We start from the raw sequence: 20,448 nt of genomic DNA, 5'->3' as shown, positions 1-20,448 counted from the left end.
AGGGTTCAATCCATTACAGGACACACACACACACACACTACAGAACATTTGGGAACGCCGGTTAGTCTAATCTGCATGATTTTGGACTGCTGGAGGAAACCGGAGTACCCGGAGCAAACCCACCAAGCACGAGGAGAACACACAAACCCCATGGACACAAACCTCGAGACGGAAATCGAACCCGAACCCTGGAGTTGCAAAGCGATAGTGCTAACCGCTACGCCACAAATTAATTAACAAATCCTAATTATTTTTAGAACGCACTTCATTTTATTTATTATCCATTTTTCTTAACTCTAAGCTAAAAAGTTGCTTGAGTTAATGGAGTTAACTCCAGGTCCCCGCGACCCTGAATACAGGGTAAAGCGGTATAGAAGATGAGTGTGAGAGTGAGTGAGTGAGTGATGCAGACTCGCAGCTACGACTTTACTACATTTAGTGAGTGCTCAGTGTGCATAGTTACACATCGCTGCTTGTGTACGCACTCTTTAAATACCATTAAAAGTTAAAACACCGTGCAGAGCGAACACATCAGGAGTGTGGCTTTAGATGTCATTCAGCTTAAACTCGAGTGTAATATTTAGTTCAGTTTAACCAATCTGGAATTCTTTTGATGAATGCTGAAACGAAAAAAAAAAACAGGGTCTTCATTGTAGTTAGCTCTGACCTTCGGCCGACTGTTACGACGCCTGAATGAGTGACTCTGTGTGAACTTGCTGCCTTTGGTCCTGAACACTGCAATCACACGTGGCCTTCTCTCGTTAACGCTCTGATACTTGGACCACACGTTACTTGGACCACACTGATTGTGGATGTTGTTGTTTTTTATATTTGTACTTTTTTTTTGACAAAAGCTTTTCTCGGTTTAGTACAAGAACAGCTTGATTTTGTTTTTGTTTTTTTGTTGTTGTTTTCTTTTTTACAAACTTAAACAAGAAAAGTTTTTTAAACTAAATATTTTCTTAAGTTAAATTGATTGCAATATGTAACGTGTTTGTGCTTTATATGAATTTACTGTATTTAAAGTACCTCTGGAAATGTCTTTTGTAGTCTTATGTAATTTATTTGTAAATTATGATATATTCAATACCAGAGCAGCTCTTTTTGTAAAAAAAAATAATGATGATAATAATAAGCTTATGTTGTAATATTTAATAAAAGTTTTCTCGTACTTCCCTTTTTTTATTTGAATTTGTCTTAAACTGATACGTCTTAAATTAAAAGTGAAGTAAATGTAAATACAGGTAGTCCCCGACTTACGAACAGTCATTTCCTAAGGTTCCTAACAGAGATTCATTTCCTAAGGTTCTATTACGGATTTTGGCCACATGATGGCAGTGTGGGGAAAGGCGACAGATTGAGTTAAGTGGATTGGTATTGTTTACATTCTATAGTCGTGGCATATAAGACTTGTTTTGTCAAACTTACGAACAAATCCGACCTACAAACAGAACTGAACTCGTTTATAAGTCAGGGACAACCATTACATTACCATAGGGTTTCGTCGTTATAAATTTTCCTGCTCTGCACACTGTGTAAATTTTGTCACTAGGAACATGAGTACACTATAAGTATTTAGAGCACATTTTCAAAACCCTCATTCTACAGGCACCTACACAACTACTTCCTGTTAGTGATACAGTTATTTTCAGTGAAATACAACCGTTTAAATTGTACTAAACACACCATAACTTCAAAAGACACCAATTTGATTTAGTTCAATGGTACTGCAGAAGCTTCATATTAATCTTATCTGAACTTTGGAATGCATTTTAGCATAGAATTAAGGTTGAGGAATTTGTCCCCGCTTACTTAGGTACAGTGTACTTGGCTCCAGGTGACAAACATCACAGGAGGTGTGCACAGCAAGAAAGCATAATAATCAAAGCGTTTGGTAACATACTGCTCCTCAGACAGACTTGAATCCAAAATATCATTTTATTCGTTTAAAGTCTAATTGTGCTCGACCCACACAGCTTCCCACAGTGTGGCCCCTTGTGACCCTTTTTGACATCCACAGACATTCTTACTTAATTAATTGGTTGTATTTCCTTTTCTATTGTTGTGATCGGAACCTCGATTGACTGGCATACTGCAAACGTATTGGCACCTTTCAAAAACTAACAGATGAACTTAACAACATATTGTACTTGGAAAAACATATTTAAGCTTAAATCTATGGAGCTCCTAAATATTCTTCACTCACTCATCATCTATACCACTTTACCCTGTGTACAGGGTCACGGGGAGCCTCAGGAGACTTAGGGTATACACACACTACGGGAAATTTGGGGTCACCAATTAGTCTAATCTGGATGTCTTTGGACTGTGGGAGGAAACCAGAGAACCCAGTAGAAACCCACCAAGCATGGGAAGAACATATAAACTTCATACAGTACTCACAGATCCAGAGGGGGGAATCAAACCTGGACCCTGGAGGTGCAAGACGACAGTGCTAACCACTAAGCCTAATTTGTGGGTTTGATCACCTTAGCGGGGCACTGGTGGCTCAGTGGTAAGTGTTTCACCTGCCATGTGGAAGGCCCAGGTTTGATTCCCAGTCAGTGCCCAAATCCCCTAGCCACTGGATGCAGTGCCGGTCCCAAGCCCGGATAAATGGGAGGGTCGTGTCAGGAAGGGCATACGGCGTAAAAACCTGCCGAAAGGTTATAAAACCTTTGCATTGTTAAAATTTCTGACTGATTCTGACCTTTGATTCAGATTTTAAATAAATGCAGAGTGCATTCAGTGGGAAATCTTTAAACATTGTGTACAATGTTAATGATTTCCTCGAACAGTGTTGTGCATATTCTTTACAAAAGTGGCGAAAAGAGATTGAAGCATGCTGGTTCGTGCCGCTTGTGTAGCTTATAGAGAGAAAGAATAGAACTCAAATGAGTCATAATGACAGCCCTTTTCTCAGGCGCTCGCTTTGTTTCGGGCCTTAAGTGGGTGATGATAATCATGAGTGTGTGGGAGGAGGAGGAGCGTTCGTTCCACCTCTGCATGCCACATGATCTTGGTCACCTTTGCAAATTGCAGGAGGGAGGGAGTGATTGCTATCCGCTGGAGCTATCCACCTCTCGGGGAAGCTAACGAAATCCTCCGCTTGCGTTCTCCCACTCTCACCTTCATGCTCTGGATTCCTGAGGGAAGTACTCAGACGTGTTATTTTAAAGCCGATTTGGACATGAGCATGGGGATCTCACTGGAGAGATTCAAGAAGGAACTGAATGTGATGTGTGAATGTGATGTGGGAAGCCAGCGTTGCCACAGTAACACCTTTGTGGAGGAGTGTAAGTCCGGCCCATTTCACTCACGCGCGAACAGTGCGTGAGGCTCCAGCCCTCACACACACACACACACACACACACACTCCCTTCTGTCCCCGAGAAGGGGTGCTCTGAACACTAATGAGTGTGCAAGAAAGAGGGAGAAATAAAGATCAACTCTGTACTCTGGTCTCTTCCTTGACACACACACACACACACACACACACATCTCGACATGCTGGAGCCTGGAGAACGACTGATTTTCTGATTTTTCTTCTCTTTCTTAACACTCTTTGGACACAGTCTTTCTGACTTCACATGTGCATGGAAGTGTAAGACCTCTCACACACCTCACTGATGGACACACTGTCAGGAGACCTCCTGCAGAAGCTGGAATATTTCAACAAGGTTTGTACACTTACACTACTCTTTCTTTTGCCTAATAAAGTGTTTGAAGTAATTCATTAGTATAGTTATCATCTGTGCAATTCTGATTACGTGCGAAAGTATACATGTGTTGCAGTATGTGTGGCAGCCTGGGAAAACAGTTCACATCCTGGAATTTTCACATTTTTTGACTATGTATGGTACTGAAAAGCACTGACATCCTCAGAATAGAAATATGGATCTGTTTGGTTTGAAAGATCTGATCTCCAAAAGTGAAAAAAGATAAATAAAACTGCATACAAGGATTTCATTCCGCTGAGCATCATGGACATTCAACAGCCTTAATCCGAATACAAACTGAGCTGAATAGACGTATATGATTTTTATTTATTATGGCTTGTAGTTTGCCAACAAATCAAATCAACATTAATGCATGAGTCAATCACACTTAGCTAACATATAAGGTTTTCGACAAAACTGATTATTTTTTCCACCTTGTTGACTTCTTACACAATATGCACAAATATATTGAGCTTACAAAGTTACAAAGTAAACATAAAATAGTTTTATATTCTCATGGTGGTCATGTTAACTTAATGTCAATGTGTCGGAAATCCAAGTACAAATCAGACATCAGGACTATACCCATGTTTTGAGTTACTGTATATAACTAAAACAAAAAAATATATATTTGGCAGATACATTATATATTAGACGTCTAGTTAGGTAGTACTAAAACCATCATTTATACATGATTTTTTTCTAGCAAATTTAGCATTGTTTGTAATGTCAAGATCTTTCTGTTTGTCCATATTTGTGAGCTGTATCTTCACTAAAAACAGTGACGAAATTTCCTCCCCTTCTATATCAGTGACCCCAATGTTTTTGGACACATTTAACATTGCAAAGTTTGAGATCTCAGTAAGTGAAAATATCTTGAAAACCTGTATAATAAAATTGATCTGAAGTTCTTTAATGTGAGATTTAAACACGGCAAAAAGGAGATATTAAACAATCGTTGCTACTTTTTAGATGTAAATTTGCTCTATTAAAAGATATGTTAGCGAGGTTTCAACATTTTTTTTCTTGCAAAATTATCTGCTATGGAGCACGAAATTTATGTTTAAAATGGCGGGGGGGGGGGGGGGTGATTGTCTAGAAATAAATTCAAATTTTATTTGTCACATGCACAGCCACACACAGTATGATATGCAGTGAAATGTTTTAACGACAAACAAAAAAAACCAAGAAAATTTAGTATATTAAATAAAGAATATGATAAAAAAGAAAAATAAACCATGAAAAGAAAATATTCAAATAGGGAATATAAACTATGAAATTAAAATATAATTTAAAAAATTACAGTACAGAAAATACTTTTTTTTTTTACTCTTACAGGTAAAATATTCTTAATAATCTTAAATTTGGCTTGGTTCATCTTAAGTATTTTTTTTTTATATATATATATATATATAAATCTGACCAGATTGCGGACACATTTTTATTTGCTAAAATATCACTTTTTAATTTAATAAGCAAGTGACATTTCCTGGCTTCAAAAAGCAGTCCAAATCCAATACAGTATAAGGTTACACTTCATATCACAATGTTAGGTTTATATGAAAACATTTATTTAATATATGTTTGAAAACAAACATTATCTAGCATTTCATCAACATGATCTTAATAAACTAACTAATCAACAAATTCTTATCAGTTTAGTCTAACTGCGACATCGTCATTTCAGTGTTCAGTATGAGCTGCCTTGTATGATTAACTGACCTTACATAAACTACATAAGTGGGCTAATGGAGCTAGCTAATGTTTTTAACAAGAACTGACTAGCTAATCAAGCAGGTTGCTATCTTAGCTAATACATGTACAATACAAACTTTAAGACTTTTGTTACTTTTATTCTGACCACAAAATTGTCACTTTTTCCTAAAGGGTTGACTAAGCTGTTTAACTGGACACAAATAATAGAATAACAGGCTAGCATAATGTTTGTAGTGAGACATGACTAGGAAACTTAGCTGTCTCATTAAATTAGCTAATAAATGCAGGAGCTAATGTCTTGTGTTCAGCCTCAATACAACAATGAACAATGAATTCTTTTACTTGCTTTATTGAATTCACCTGAATTAAACACCTAGTAGTCTAATGCAGAAAGCTAACATAGCTTGCTAATGTTTCTGGAGAAAACTGACTACCTAACTTTCGGTAGCTAGGTCAATATCTTAGCTAATATCCTAAGACACATACCAAACACTGATTTTCTGTACTGTTACACACCTCGTTCTTAGTCTTTTCTTCCTAAAAGTACATGCATGTATGCTTTTAAATGATTTAATATCTATAAAGTAGTACAGACATAACATTATGTTACTCTAAAGTACCAGAGATACCTAATTATGCTGTATTGCATTATGCTTGAATGAATAATTAATTACAGATACAGTTACATTATTACAGTACTTAGTTATTACTAATTAGTAGATTAATTAATCGTAATTAATAGTTAGCTGGTACATATTATTAAGTCGTGGTTAAATAAATGCATGTTTGGTGCATTAAGAGCTATAGAGCTTAATAGAGTTGGTGTAGATGCTAACTCTGGGTAATCCATGATGTGTAATTAGAGTATAAATATAGCTGTAAGCAACAATGATCGGACCCAAGCACCTGTGCCATCCGACACCTGGGCGCACTAGAAAGACAGTGTCTTGAGATCACATAGACCCGGTTTGGTGGCGATGGTATAAATCCCCTAGGAGGAGCACATATAATTCCATTGGGTGCGTTTTGCAAAATAACTGACTTCCTGTTGTGTAGAGACTATGAACATGATATGCACAGCAAAAGTTGTTCAGCTCAGTGAGATATACAGTAAATGTGTACCGGGTTTCGCATGCATACACTATGTGCAAGTGTGTATGAGCTACAGTATGCAGCAAAACCCCATGCCACGCCCTGGGCCCAGAGTCTCGGGCATCCAAATGGCAGCAGATTTCAACCTGGGTGTCGATTTTCATACCTTTTTGAGTATGTTGTGACCCCCAAAAATCCCCAAATTCTTAAAAAGAAAATTCATAATCTTAAGAGGAACATGGGGGCCCTGACACACTATGATGTAATAGGGTTGGGACCTAATAAAGGTCTGTGTGCATGAGGTGTGCTTGTCCTCCACACGCTTGGTGGTTCTCCTCCAGGTTCTTCTAATTGGCATTCACAAGTGGTAGTGTGTGAATGACAATCAGCATCAAGCTGGCAACCCGACCTGTGGACTATCAGAGGCTATAATCAGAGTCGCACTATTTTATTCGAGCTTTAGCAGCTTTAATAAAGGAAGATACCATAGTCAATACATAATTAATCAGATTTGATTTTCATTATTATGAGACATGATGATACGCTCAGGGTGTTCTTGAATTCTCATAGACTTTTAGACATATAAAATGCAATAAAACGGCCCTGAATAACCAGGAGAAATAATAATTTATAAATTGTCTTATTTCTGGCTTTGGAGATATTATGTAACAATAAGGCAGGATTAGAAAAACAGTATGTAAGGGAAAGAAAAGGCTGGAACCAGTGCTGGGGAATAAAGAGCACTATGAGAAATGCACAGGTTCCCATCTCATATTCCCACACTCCAGACCCAGTTCCAAGGTTTTACATGGAATAAAAACACCAACCCAAGCCTCAGCCAATCTTTGCCACTGGTTTTAGATGGGCATTTCTGAGTAGAAATGAAAAACCTTTAAATCAAAGGTCAATTTGTACAACTGATAAAAACTAAACTGAAAAACTAACTACAGTAAAAACAGTTTTAATGCTCTGTTCCCACTGTGTGTTATTTTTTGCAAGGTCAGGGTCAGCTTGTGGTATTCCTTTTCCTTCTGTACAGAATATTTACTGATTAAATATTGTCATGACCTTTGCTGAAGTGGCTCATAAAGAATGCCGTTAGCACGACGCTAAAGTCTAGCAGGAGAAAGAAATAATAACATTAAGACAGGCAATCAGAGTTTCCTGTAAACACTTAGTTCAAGGTTTTACAGATTTTTTTCCAGGTATGCTACAGACGGGCCTGTCTTTGAAATCTACACGTGATGCTTCAAGTATTTTTGAGTATATTCATAAATGGTGCCTCATTGGTAAGTTTCTCGCCTGCCATGCGGACGGCCCCGGTTTGATCGATTCCCACCTGATGCCCGAACCCCAGTAATTCATTATGCCCAAATAGTAATGCATTAAAATTTTTAGATTTTTTTACATGCAAACATGTTAATGTGCTGTTAAGGGCTGTCAATATTAATGCATTAATGCATGTGATGCATGTGCAAGTTTCATTATAAAAGGCTTCTAAATGGAAGTTTGGAAAAAAAAACAAAGTTGTGTGCTCAAGCGACCTTCAAAGGGAACTATTTTCACAAGAATACATTAAATGTAAGCGGTGGCTCAGGCAGCCATGGCTCTGGGCTGATGATTTTTGGATCTGTAACAGAAATGGCGGATGTATTACCATTACCCGATGTGCCGGACAGCACATAAAGCTGTACACCATCCATCCAACAATAACAAGTAACATCGACTGTGATGTCATATTGTAATTCAATTCAATTCAACTCAATTTTATTTATATAGCGCTTTTAACAATGGTCATTGTCTCAAAGCAGCTTCACGAAAAAAAAAACATTTAAAGATTTAAGCGTGTCACAGACATCAAAAACTATGCAGCTTCGTCATCATCAACTGTGATGTCATACTGTTGCGTGTCACAGACGTTCCTCATCATAAGTAACTGTAGGCAGCAAAAAACTGACAGGCAGAAGTAGGGACTGCTGAGACATTGGAGCAGTTTGTGGACTGACAGCAAGTTGACCGCACACTCCATTTGCAGGTAATGTTAGCACACAGGGGTCAGGATCACTGGGGATAAATAATAGTAAAAATTGGTATATTTAGGTTAAACTAATGAATAGAACTAAGAAACTTAACAAAATTACAGCATTTCATTTATTACAAACTTAATTTATTTTAATAAAATAGACATAATATCAGTAAAATATTAAAGCTACATAAGACCAGAACCTTTTGTGTGTGTGTGTGTGTGTGTGTGTGTGTATAGATTTATTTAAAATCCCACCAAATGGCACTAAAAGAAATGGCTTTAAATGTCCGAGATGAGCAAAAGCATTTTATTTGGTACTTTTTTCTGCTTTAATATTATTTTTTATTATTTGTCATTATATATTATTTTATCAGCACCAGCTTAAGTGAAAAGCACATAAAGAAATGCTTTATCTTAATATCTTTAGCATTAGATATGCTTTTAAATAGGTTTTAAAGTGGTCAAAGATACAATGTCCATAAAGTCAGATTAATTTAAGAAGAAATTGATACAATAATAATCATAATCATAATAATCATAATAATTGCAAAGTAATGATGATCAGTCCCAAGCACCTGTGCCATTGCTGCCTGGGTTTCTGAGCATGGTAAGAACTCCAAAAAGGCCCCTATGATGTCATGCAGTGTGATGTTAGTTAATTTGATGTCACACAAGATGTTTAGTTCAATGAGATGTAAATGTGTAGAGGGGTTTTCACGTATATATGTGCAAGTGTGTATAAGGTATTCTTATACATAAGGTATTCTTTACAGAAAATTTTGTGTGTAAAGGCCCTGTACCACGCCTGGGGCCCAGCCGCTCAGGCGTCCTAATGGCAGCAGATTCCAGCCGGTGTGCTTAATTTCATGACTTTTTGAGCATAATAAGACCTCCAAAAAAATCACAGATTTAATATTGGAAAGAAATTTAACTATGACGTCATTGGGGTGATGTCATAGTGCTTGGGCCAAGTTCCAAAATTAAGATATTTGTTATTCTAAATTAATTCTGTTTGAACATTTAGTGTTTACATATCTAAATCACTTAAGTTCTAAAATTTTTTCCGAATATCCAGAGTGGAATATCATAACAAAATCTTTCTACGACCCTTAAATATCGAAGAATATTATAAATAAGTATAAAAAAATTAGAATATAATATAAAAGAATTATAATAAATAATATAATGTAAAAAAAAAATTAATAGTAAATAATTGCTTGATTAATTAAGTGTATTATAAATAAATAAATAAATATAAATAAATAAATACAGCCACACAGAACCACACAGCTCAAAGATCTGCCAAAGTCATGGATCAGATTTAAAACTAGAGGATATGGATGGGAAAAATATATAATTTGCTACATTTATGGATAAAAGAAGAAATAGCTAAACGACAAAAATAACAAAATTTTAAGGACCAAAAGGTTAAAGCTTAGATTTTTTAGATTAGACAGAAGACAGGAGGCGTCTAAATGCTGTTATTATCCTGCGTGAGGTTTTGGGGAGAAGAGGTGGGGTGGCCGAAAGACGGTAATTTTGTGCACTTATGTCCTCCGCTCGTGTGTCTCTATGCAGGTGGCCATGTGGGAGGTCTTCGCCGACTGCAGTAATTAGCCAAATGTATGTTTACTGTGGATTACTTTAATCGCAGTGTGTACAATCACAATTTTCCCACCAAAGCATTTCTTTCTAGTCTCCGTGTAAAATGTCTTCCACATCTTGAGAAACAAAGAGGAACAAAGAGGAACTTTAGGACGGTTAGAAAGAGTCCTGGTTCATTCCAAGTTAATTCGGCAGTTCTTTTTGTTGTTGTGAGACAATAAATACGGCACATTGTCTTCGCATGAGCGACTGAATGACCTTCAGGTGAGGAGACAGTCCCGCATCGAGATCTACCTCGACAAAGCTGGAGGATTTATATATTTATTCATTCATTCATTCATTCATTCATGAACAGAGCAATTTATTACATTAACAAAACAAAATAAGGTTCTACCCTCACATTATGTCTTTGTTTTTTGTTTCTTTCTGTCTTTTGAGGTTAAATCTTTCTAAGATGCCATGATGCACCTACACTGCATTACGAACGCCATCAGGAGAGTAAGCATTCGGATTGTATGTTATATGGCGAAACTGACATGACTGATGTGTGCTTCGCTTTATCAGCGTTGCACGTCCTTATCTATAAATTACACCAATCGCAATAGCGAAATGAACAAAGGCAGTAAGCTATTTAGCTTTTCTCATGCTGGCTGGCAGAGATAAGAGCAAAATCAATTAACTCTCACAAAACGGGCATGCTTGTCCAAATAGTAGACTCGTTTTTTTTTTTATGCAAGTATTTTACCTGTTTTTTTTTTTTTTTGTGTGTGTTTTTTTTGCAGATTATCGTTGCCCGTCGAGCGAACATCGCCAAAGGGGCTACTCCGCAGTTGGACAAGAAGAAAGAATAATTAGCCTTTCCAAAATCACAACGTCACTTCCATGCTGCAAGTTAAACGCAGCGCCAGTTAATGTCCTAAAAAGCGAAAGCGAAGGAGGGAGGGATCGAGAGCAGGAAAAAAGTCCAGTGTCTCATCTCAGGCACCAGCCCCATGCGCCTCATCTGTCAGGACGTCACGCTTGCTTGCTCAGTTCAATTCTCATTCCGCTCTTTATCGCAGCCCGCCGGAGCTCGTGCTGAGGAAATTATCTGGCCTGAGCAGCGGTGATAGGGAGACGCAGAGCGCGGACGGGGGCCGCCGCCGCTACAAGGTGAAAGCAAAGAAGGAAAGAAAAAGGGGAAGGACGCCAGTGACATCATGCCTTCGTCCACTATGCAGATCTTCGCCTTCATTCTGGCACTGCTTGGGGTTCTGGGTGCCACCATGGCCACGCTGCTACCCAACTGGAAGGTGAGCGTCAGCATGGGCTCCAACATCATGACGGCGATCTCGCAGATGCAGGGCCTCTGGATGGACTGCACCTGGTACAGCACGGGCATCTTCAGCTGCACGCTCAAGTACTCTGTACTGGCGCTGCCCGCGTACCTCCAGACTGCCCGCACCACCATGGTCCTCTCCTGCCTGCTGGCGACGCTCGGACTCTGGCTGGCAGCCCTGGGGCTTAAATGCACTCACTGGGGTGGCAGTCAGAGCTCCAAGGTACAAACGGCGATTGCTGCGGGAACGTGCTTTGTCCTTGCAGGTTTCCTGTGCCTCGTGCCCGCGTCCTGGTTCACCAATGAGGTCATCACAACGTTCATGGACTCCAAAGTACCCCAGAGTGGAAAGTACGAGCCGGGGGGAGCCGTGTACGTCGCGTTCGTATCGGCCGGCTTTCTCTTAGCCGGAGGCGTCATTTTTTGCCTGTCATGTCCCAGGAAAAGGGACGGGGCCACAAATTGCGGGTTATCCAACCCTGACAAGGTAATAAGCCAGGAGCAGCAGAAAAAGGAGCGTAGAGAACAACAGAGCCAGACGGAGCCACCGGAGCCACCGGAGCACAAAGAGAAAGCGGCGCAGGAGAAACTCCAGCTGGAACATCAGCAGCAGTACCACTCCCCATCTCGCAAGCGACCTCAGGACACCAAGGCCCTTTACAGCCTGCAGGACTACGTCTAAAACCCAGAACCGGAATCTCAGGGAACGAAGCTCAGGATTTACACTCGGCTGTCATAAGCGATGAGAAAAAAGGAAGGAGGGAGGAGCGATGACGCTGCCTGCAATTTTTCTCCCCCCTTTCGTCGGGTTCTTTCATGTACTCTGGTCGTGAGCGTAAGTGGAGCGTTTTCAGAACATTACCAACAACTGTGCATCCTCAGGTGAAACACACGCCGCCGCCGTCGCTAGAGATAAACGCCGCTACACGCCAAAGCTTTGAACTCAAGTCTGCATGTGAGCAAAATTCAAAAAACACGAAATGACATTCAGCTTTAATTCGAGTCCTGTCTGTGGCCTGGTATCATCGCAGAACGCTTAGCGAATGTGGGGGAAATACAAAGCATGTTACACTATTTAAACGAGGTGTGTGTGTGTGTATGGCAGAACAAAAGTCTAAACACCAGTGTAGAGACGCTACAATGTCCTGTGCGTGTTTTCCATTGAGTCTGGCGGAGCTGAAACATATTGAAGCGCACATCATCTGAGGTAATGAAGCTTTTTGCTTTCCCATTAGCTTCGCTCCGGTTGGGCGCACACTGCTCATTTACTGCACGTGAGCACAGATGCGAGTGTGTGTGTGTGTATGAGTGTGTACACACGCACACACATACACACACAATCAAGCTCACCTCCTCCTCCACACACACACACACACACACACACACACACACACACACATACTTGCTGCGGGGGTAATGGGGTCTTGCACCCAATCATTTTTAGCGTGTGTGACCGCCTGTCATTGGTGCAGGAAATGCAGCAGAAGCTGTTCTGAGGGGCACCGACATTGCTGCGCTGTGTTCTCTCCCTCGTGGGCCGTAGAGAAACGAAAGCCTTCGGCCACATCTGAGCCATTTAATAGGTTTGGCAAAACATTCCCCGCCACAGGTCACATGGTTTACAAAGAGAAATCGAGTATTTTTAGAACGTAACCACCGTACAGTAAGAGTAAGGAGAGTCGCACCTACAGAAATGTACTTTTAGAGAGATAATTGTCTGACGTTGATTGGCCAAGACGTGCGTATTATATGATGATTGTTTCTACAAGGTGAAATGTACGGTGATTTATATACGAGAACGTCTGGGTGCATCTGTTACCTGGCGGACATCTTAATTTTTTTTAATTTTTTTTTTTAAGTTAAAAAACTTAAAAAGCGATGCAGTGGAAGTGGCCCTTAAAGCTCAAAGCATTTTAGACATTTTCTTTAGCTTTTATTTTTTATAAACATATATAAGGCTCAGGATTGTGAATTATTTATAGAGTGATATTCTTTTTTCAGTACAACATAATATATATACTGTATATGACAATGTGATTATCTAAATGTTAGTTAATTTTAATTTATTTCATACGGTGGCCAAGAAGTGCAAAACAAAATAACACAACGGAAAACAATAACAAATTAAAAACACAAAATAACAAAATGACAACAAAATAACAAAACTGAAAACAAAATAACAAATTTAAAAACTAAATAACAACACAAAAAAAACAAAATAACAAAACCAAAAACTAAACAACAAACCCGAAAACAATATAACAAATCAGAAAACGACATATCCAGATACAAAATACCAAATGAGAAAACACAACAACAATTCAGTCAAACCGGAAAAGGTAGGCGTGGTTTGCGAATGAAATTCTTATCGCTGATTGGATGACACAGCTCTCACTCAGTTGTCCAATCAGCAGTAAGAATCAACACGCCAACGTGTGGTTTGCGAATGAAATTCTTATTGCTGATCTTAGTGGCAGATGTCTCGTCCAATCAGCGGTAAGGATGTCATTCGCAAACCACACCTACCTTTTTTGGCTTGTTGATTCTTACCGCTGATTGGACAAGACATCTGACATTCAAAATACACAGGAAGTACTGCAGCCACACGGACATTTAGATGTATTTTCATTTAAGGATTTATTTCAGTATTTTAGGATTATACAGCACTTTGGTCAACTTAAGTGCCAAAACTTTTTTTTCATTTGTTAAATGAGCTTTAAAAACTATTCTGACTTTACCTGATAGTACTTCTTGTATGTCTTGAGTGACAGATGTCTCATCCAATCAGTGATAGGAATTTAATTTGCGAGCTATGCTTACCTTTTTCTGTTTGAGTGCATTGTCCTTGTGTTTTTTCATTTGGTATTTTGTTTCTGTATATGTCTTTGTGTTTTTTGATTTGTTATATTGTATTTGTTTTTTGTTTTTTTGTTTTTTATTATTTTGTTTTGCACTTCTCAGCCACCGTAATTTCAACTATACAAACTATACATGACTAAGCAATTTTTTTTTTTTAATGGGTCACATAGGCAGAGAAATAGCACAGATACACCCAATCACATGCTTTTATTGTTGCTTTCGGTTGGTTTTATAATAATAATAAAAAAAATATGATATATAATAGGATTTCAAGATTCAAAGAACTTCATTAATCTCAGAGGGAAATTGCTTTTTCTTGGTTAGAGTTGCTCACGGTTGTGATCCAGTAGAAAGGAAAGAGTAATAAATAGGGGGAAAATTATAAATAAAATTAAATAAGATAGAATAAAAATACAATAAAATAAAAAGAGTCCTAAAACAGTAAGTACCGTATTGCACAATAAGAATATGATAATATACGGTTGTATACAGAGTAGTTGGACTTGCAAAGTTGCTAGATGGATGGATTGATTGATGGACGGATGGATGGATTGCGATGTCATTTCCATATTCCGATCAAAATTTACACATTATAAAGGTAATTAATGATAGCTTGCGTTTTACCTGACATCCGAAAACCCCAATAAATACACAGTTTAAAGTCTGAAGCATGAAGTCACTGTTGGTGTTAATCCTCATTGACCTATGCATAGATCTGTGCCGCTTGAACTTAAAGGAGTCCATATTGGATTGTTCTCTGCTATAAAAACTTGAATTGAAGACGTATTACCAAATGTATTTATGATAAGCCAGACTTGTATTTCTACTCGTTTCAGCAACCTCAGCCTCATAGCTCCAGTGCAAAGCCATCTCAACACCAAAAATGTCTCCCCTAATCAATTTAATTAAACTTTAGATGAGGAGGAAACTACATTTATTATAATTTTGCAAAATTCCTCGGTTTAAGGTGCATTCATCCTGATCTTACTTTTAATCTTTCATTAAGGACTTTTTAATTGAAATAATTCGCCATGTGCTTCAGATACTGGACCAGTGGCCAGTGCAGCCAAGCCTTATCTCATACAAACAACTAGAATATATTATTATTATTATTATTATTATTATAGGCACCATAGTGCTGTTTTAATTCTTCAATCTGGTGTCAGCTCAATAATTTAAAAAGTGCTTAAAAAGAGCGAGTGATGAAGCAATGATTGTTTATAGCTGCTATAACACTAACACATTAAACATAACTAGAATTAGATACAGAGTATGACTTGTTCTTTAATTATTAATAAAAAATAAACAAATGAATGAATAAATGAATGAATACAGTACTGTGCGAGTCTTGAGCCACCCCTAATTTCATCATATTAAATGATATAGATTCAATTAAAGAAATGAAAACAAATGTGTGTTACTGCGACAGACTGCAAAGTGCCTAAAACAATTTACAAATAGGTTGTTTATGTAACAGCCTCAGCAGCGACCTCATTTCCCCTCCCGTCTGTTCCAACCACTCAGCATTCAGCATCAGCAGTACCGGCCTGATCACCCCTCATCATCTGCACCTGGTTCTCACTGGGTCATACCCTTAAGTTAGATGTTTTCATCTAGAAATAATTGTAGGTGCGGTTTAAAAAACAACAACAACAACAACAAAAGGCATTCCTCTGAAATGGGTCAGGTACAGGGACTAGACTTAAAAAAATATGAGGGACAAAAACATCCTTAAGGAAGCCTGGAGAATTATTCCTTAAAGATTGCATAAAAAAATACAAGAAATAAATGATGAAATGAGGGATTGGGAGGGGGGGTCAAGACTTTTGCACAGTACTGTACATATTTTACATGATGAAATTTCTCAAGCTTGTCTTTCCTTGCTGTGCTGATTAATTAATGTAATGATGTGGCAGATGGTTTGCAGATCCACTCATTTTTGCAGAAAGAAGAAGTAAAACATTTAACATTAAAAGAAGAAAAAACACCAATTTATGATGAACCTTTAACTGTTTAGGATGAGTTAAGACTCGTCTATGACATTGAGCTTGAACTGAGCTTGGAGTGTGTCCTTCGTCCTCTCACGTCATTGGACATTAATGGAAGTGATGCCTAAGAGCAAACCACGGACTGTTCATCAGAAACTACATCCTCCAGTCAGACATTTTAATATCAATGGTTTTATTAAACTTTCTTTTTTCCTTTGCTTGATTTTTTTTTGTTTTAATGATTGCTTCACGGCTCAGATCAGGGAATGCATATCTGAAAAAAAAAACATTTTATGATATAATTTTAATAAATTTCTCATTTTTATCTCTGTTATGTGGTTTAACAGCAAGTGTGTGTTTTAGTACTAATTAAAGCACAAGCCTGTACACTCGTCTCTGTGTTGTGATTTGTCTGGTTTTTGAATAAACCCCAGTGGGAAGAGTGATTAATAGAAACTGTATAGAAGCATTATTTCTAGAAATAATAGTTCAAATATTATTCAGCACAAAGGATGCACACTCAGAACAAAATGGAAGAGCGATGAAATGCACAGACATCCATAACAGGAGTGTGTGTGTGTGTGTGTGTGTGTGTGTGACGAGGTGTCTCAGTCAGCCAGGGGTCACACCACTCTGTATGCGGATCCATCTCCTCCCTCTGTGAAGCAACGGAGCGGCAAACACACTCCATTTACACACCTGACCGGTCTCGGCTTCGTGAAGAGACATGAACCATCCTGACTCATCCAGCCACATTCAGATACTGGATTGATACTAAAAGTATTTTTTTACTGATGATTTTTATAATAAAGGGTAAAAAAAAACAATGTGAATTTAAAGCACTACTAACACCAGTGAAATAATCACTTACAGTAGATATTGGCTGATAGAGCTTATGTACATCATCCTAACATTTTACATCATAACATAACTACATAGAGTAACACATTTAATTTTTTTTTTAAGATGAAATGCAAGAGAAAATGATCTAAGTTAAAAAAAAACAGGTATAAGGAAATAAGCCAGAATCAGAATGAGATAAAGAGCTTCACTGCCAAGAACATTTGCACGCACAAGGAATTTGTTTTGGTGACAAAAACTTTAAGAGACGACAACACGAAAAGGAAAAAAAATGGAAAAGAGTAGGATGTGGGGTTTTATCAAATAAGTCAAATATCAGTAGTATTGCACAGTATTGCACATCTTAATATTGCACAGTGAGAAGAACATTTAACTGTATGATTTAGATTGCCTGGGAAGAAAAAAAACAGCTCTTGTGCCTGATGGTTCTGGTGTTCCAGACGGCAAATGTGGCTTGGGTGTGTGAGGGGTCCGAAGCGATTTTCTGAGCACTTTTCCTCACTCCTGATATGTGCAGTTCTTACAAGGCGAGCAGGGGAGCGCCGATGATCCTTTCAGTCGTCCAAACTGAAATGATGGCCGAGTAGAAATGTGTGAGCAGCTCCTGTGGCCTGTTGAACTTCTTTAACCAGCGAAAGAAAAAACGAAACAAATTAGAGCTTGATAACAAAGAGAAAACTCTTGGAAACCTGTCCAGGGTGTACCCCGCCTCAAGTCACCTATGATAGGCTTCATGCCCCCCGCGACCCTGTATACAGGGTAAAGCGGTATAAAAGGTAAATAAATGAGTGATAAAATGGACTGTGCTGCAATAGGAAAAATAATCATTAATCGTTACATTCAGTGCGGCACGGTGGCATAGTGGTTAGCATAGTGGTTTGGTTCCCGCCTCGGGGTCTGTCCGCATGGTGGGTTTCCTCTGGGTACTCTGGTTTCCTCCGACAGTCCAAAGACATGCAAATTAGGCTAATTGGCGTTTCCAACAAATATTGTTTTAGAACCTGTATAAAGCTGCTGATACCTGCAGGTGTTCCATGTGGAGGATTTCCGAGGTCGGCTGTCCTGGAACAGTGTCGACAAGTGCGTTTGCGAAACCCCTTAAACACCATGATGAAACTGGCTCTCATGAAGACCTTCACCGGAAAGCAAGACCAAAGCCTACCTCTGCTGCAGAGGAGAAGTTCATTTAGAATCTCCAGCCTCAGAAATCACCAATTAACAAACAGCACCTCAGATTAGAGCCGTTATGAAGGATTTACATTGCACCTCAGATACATCTCAATATCAACTCTTCAATGGAGATTTTTGTGTATTTTGAATAAACGCAGTATTATTTATCATTGTAGAAAGAAATAAAGATCATGTCCAAACTTGCGACTGTAAATATGGGTGTTTCTGGATAAACAATAACAGCCGAATGATTTGTAAATATCATATACAAACAGTAGGTGACATGGTGCCAGCTCCAGAGTCCCTGTTTCTATCCAGAACTGTCTGTGTGGGGCGTTGCCATGTTGTCATGTTGGTTTTCTCTCGGCTCTTGAGTTTCTTTCCATTTTCCAAAAACATGTTTATCCAACAACAGGGCCATGATCTGGCTTCCTACTTCATGTCTAAAACGTCGGCCTCCCAGGAACCCAAACATGTGGAGATGGCTTGGAGCGAGTCAAGACTGGAGGGTGATGTGGCAGTAACTCTCAGCCGAGTAATGTGCGAGTGGTGATGGTTCATTTCTGTTTTGCTTCCAACTTTCATGGGGTTTGGTTTACTGAAGACGGGTAAAAAGAGGAACAGTCACAGATCAAGAGTGCTTATCATTACACCCAAGTATAGGAACATTCTCCACATACCACCTCTATAGATATACTAAGGTAGCCGATAAATGTCTGCGTCTTTCTATTAATAAAAGCACAATATAAGTACAGGAGTCACACAGCTGTCAACACCTGTTCTATGCCAATGACATATACAGTACATATAGAGAAGTGTGACAGGTTGGGAAAATGTCAGAAAGCATTTCGGTCCCTTCAGGAATTTGACCATGTGATTCTCAATCACCATAAACCCTCGTTAGCCAATATTTGCCTTTTATTTGGACCTGGGGAGAAAAGTGTATCTCTAATTTAGCCACTTTAAACTTCATGAAATTTCTCCAACTACGTCACTTTTTTTCAATCTGAAATGAGGAGAATCCGCTGGTCTGATATTGAAAATCGTCTCCTTCTCCCGAGGTCGCTGAAAGGTCAGATTTCCTATCTGTATGGCTCCCTGTTATCTGAAACCTCCACACCTTTAAATCCTCTGTGACAGGTTTGGGAAAGGGCTACAGGCCTATCATTCACTGATGATGAATACGTCTCTATATGCGAGAAGGTTTTTTTTAAAAATCAGCTTCAAGCTCTGTGCATAAGCAAAACTTTTAATTCATATACTGAACATACACTGTATAGACAAATGTACTTCCCCAAACCTGCAATTACATTGTATCCAAATACATGTACTTCAATATGGAGTTGGTCCCACTCTTCCTTTAAGGCCGTCTACAGGATGTTTAAGTGTTCCTGTGTGAATTCGTGCCCATTCATTCTTTAGAGCGTTTATGAGGTCATGCACTGATGTTAGACGAGAAGGCCCGGCTCGCGATCTCCGTCCTGGTTCATCCCAAAGGTGCTCGATGGGGTTGTGGTCAGGGATCTGTTTTAGGGCTCAGTTGTAGTCAAGACCTTTATAATTATTCTACCATCATCACTCAGCAAAGTTTGTGCCTAACACCGCTTCTCACCGCGAGTCAAACCGCATAGGTGAGATAGGGGTATAACAGCAGGAATAACAGAAGGGGCGGGGCTTGTAGTAGGACGCATTCACACACACACTAATGGAATGACTGCTGTCTGGCTCACGTATTACATAAATTGTCTGAATAACGGATTACATTTTTGAAAATGTAACTAAATAACTGAGTAACTGGAGACATAGTATTGTCCAAGATGTCTTGGTCTGCTGAAGCATTAAGATTGACCTTCACTCTGGATAATGGGCCTGATTGAAACACCTAAATCCAATAATTAACAGGTTTGTCCAAATACTTTTGTCCATATAGTGTATCTCACCGCAGTATTCCTCCATAAAATGTACCCAAATATACCTCTGCTGTGTTTAAAATGGTAAATTGAACCTTTTTGGTACTGTATTTGGTAAATGGTTTAGAAAATACCGGTTAGAGAATTCACTTTGTCTCCAACTATGTATGTAATAAATTGTAAC

The 20,448-nt window shown here is 38.7% G+C and overlaps 1 protein-coding gene across 2 annotated transcripts; it reads left to right on the top strand.

Annotated features, from left to right (window-relative positions):
• Window positions 1-3,484: 3,484 nt before the first annotated feature.
• On the top strand, window positions 3,485-12,759 carry LOC128515233 (claudin-20). Of its 2 annotated transcripts, none has more exons than XM_053489312.1 (2): window positions 3,485-3,680; window positions 10,941-12,759. In XM_053489312.1, the coding sequence occupies exon 2, from the start codon at window positions 11,358-11,360 to the stop codon at window positions 12,156-12,158; it is 801 nt and encodes a 266-aa protein (XP_053345287.1). In that variant the 5' UTR covers window positions 3,485-3,680; window positions 10,941-11,357; the 3' UTR covers window positions 12,159-12,759. The 2 variants fall into 2 exon arrangements, with proteins under 2 accessions (XP_053345287.1, XP_053345288.1); XM_053489313.1 differs by lacking the exon at window positions 3,485-3,680 and adding an exon at window positions 8,478-8,562.
• The last annotated feature ends 7,689 nt before the right edge of the window (window positions 12,760-20,448 follow it).

The sequence above is a fragment of the Clarias gariepinus genome, chromosome 27 (genome assembly GCF_024256425.1).
Source record: "Clarias gariepinus isolate MV-2021 ecotype Netherlands chromosome 27, CGAR_prim_01v2, whole genome shotgun sequence".
In the NCBI taxonomy this organism is placed as follows: Eukaryota; Metazoa; Chordata; class Actinopteri; order Siluriformes; family Clariidae; genus Clarias; species Clarias gariepinus.
Note: the sequence above shows the minus strand (reverse complement) of the source record. Positions and strands in the feature narration are given on the sequence as shown.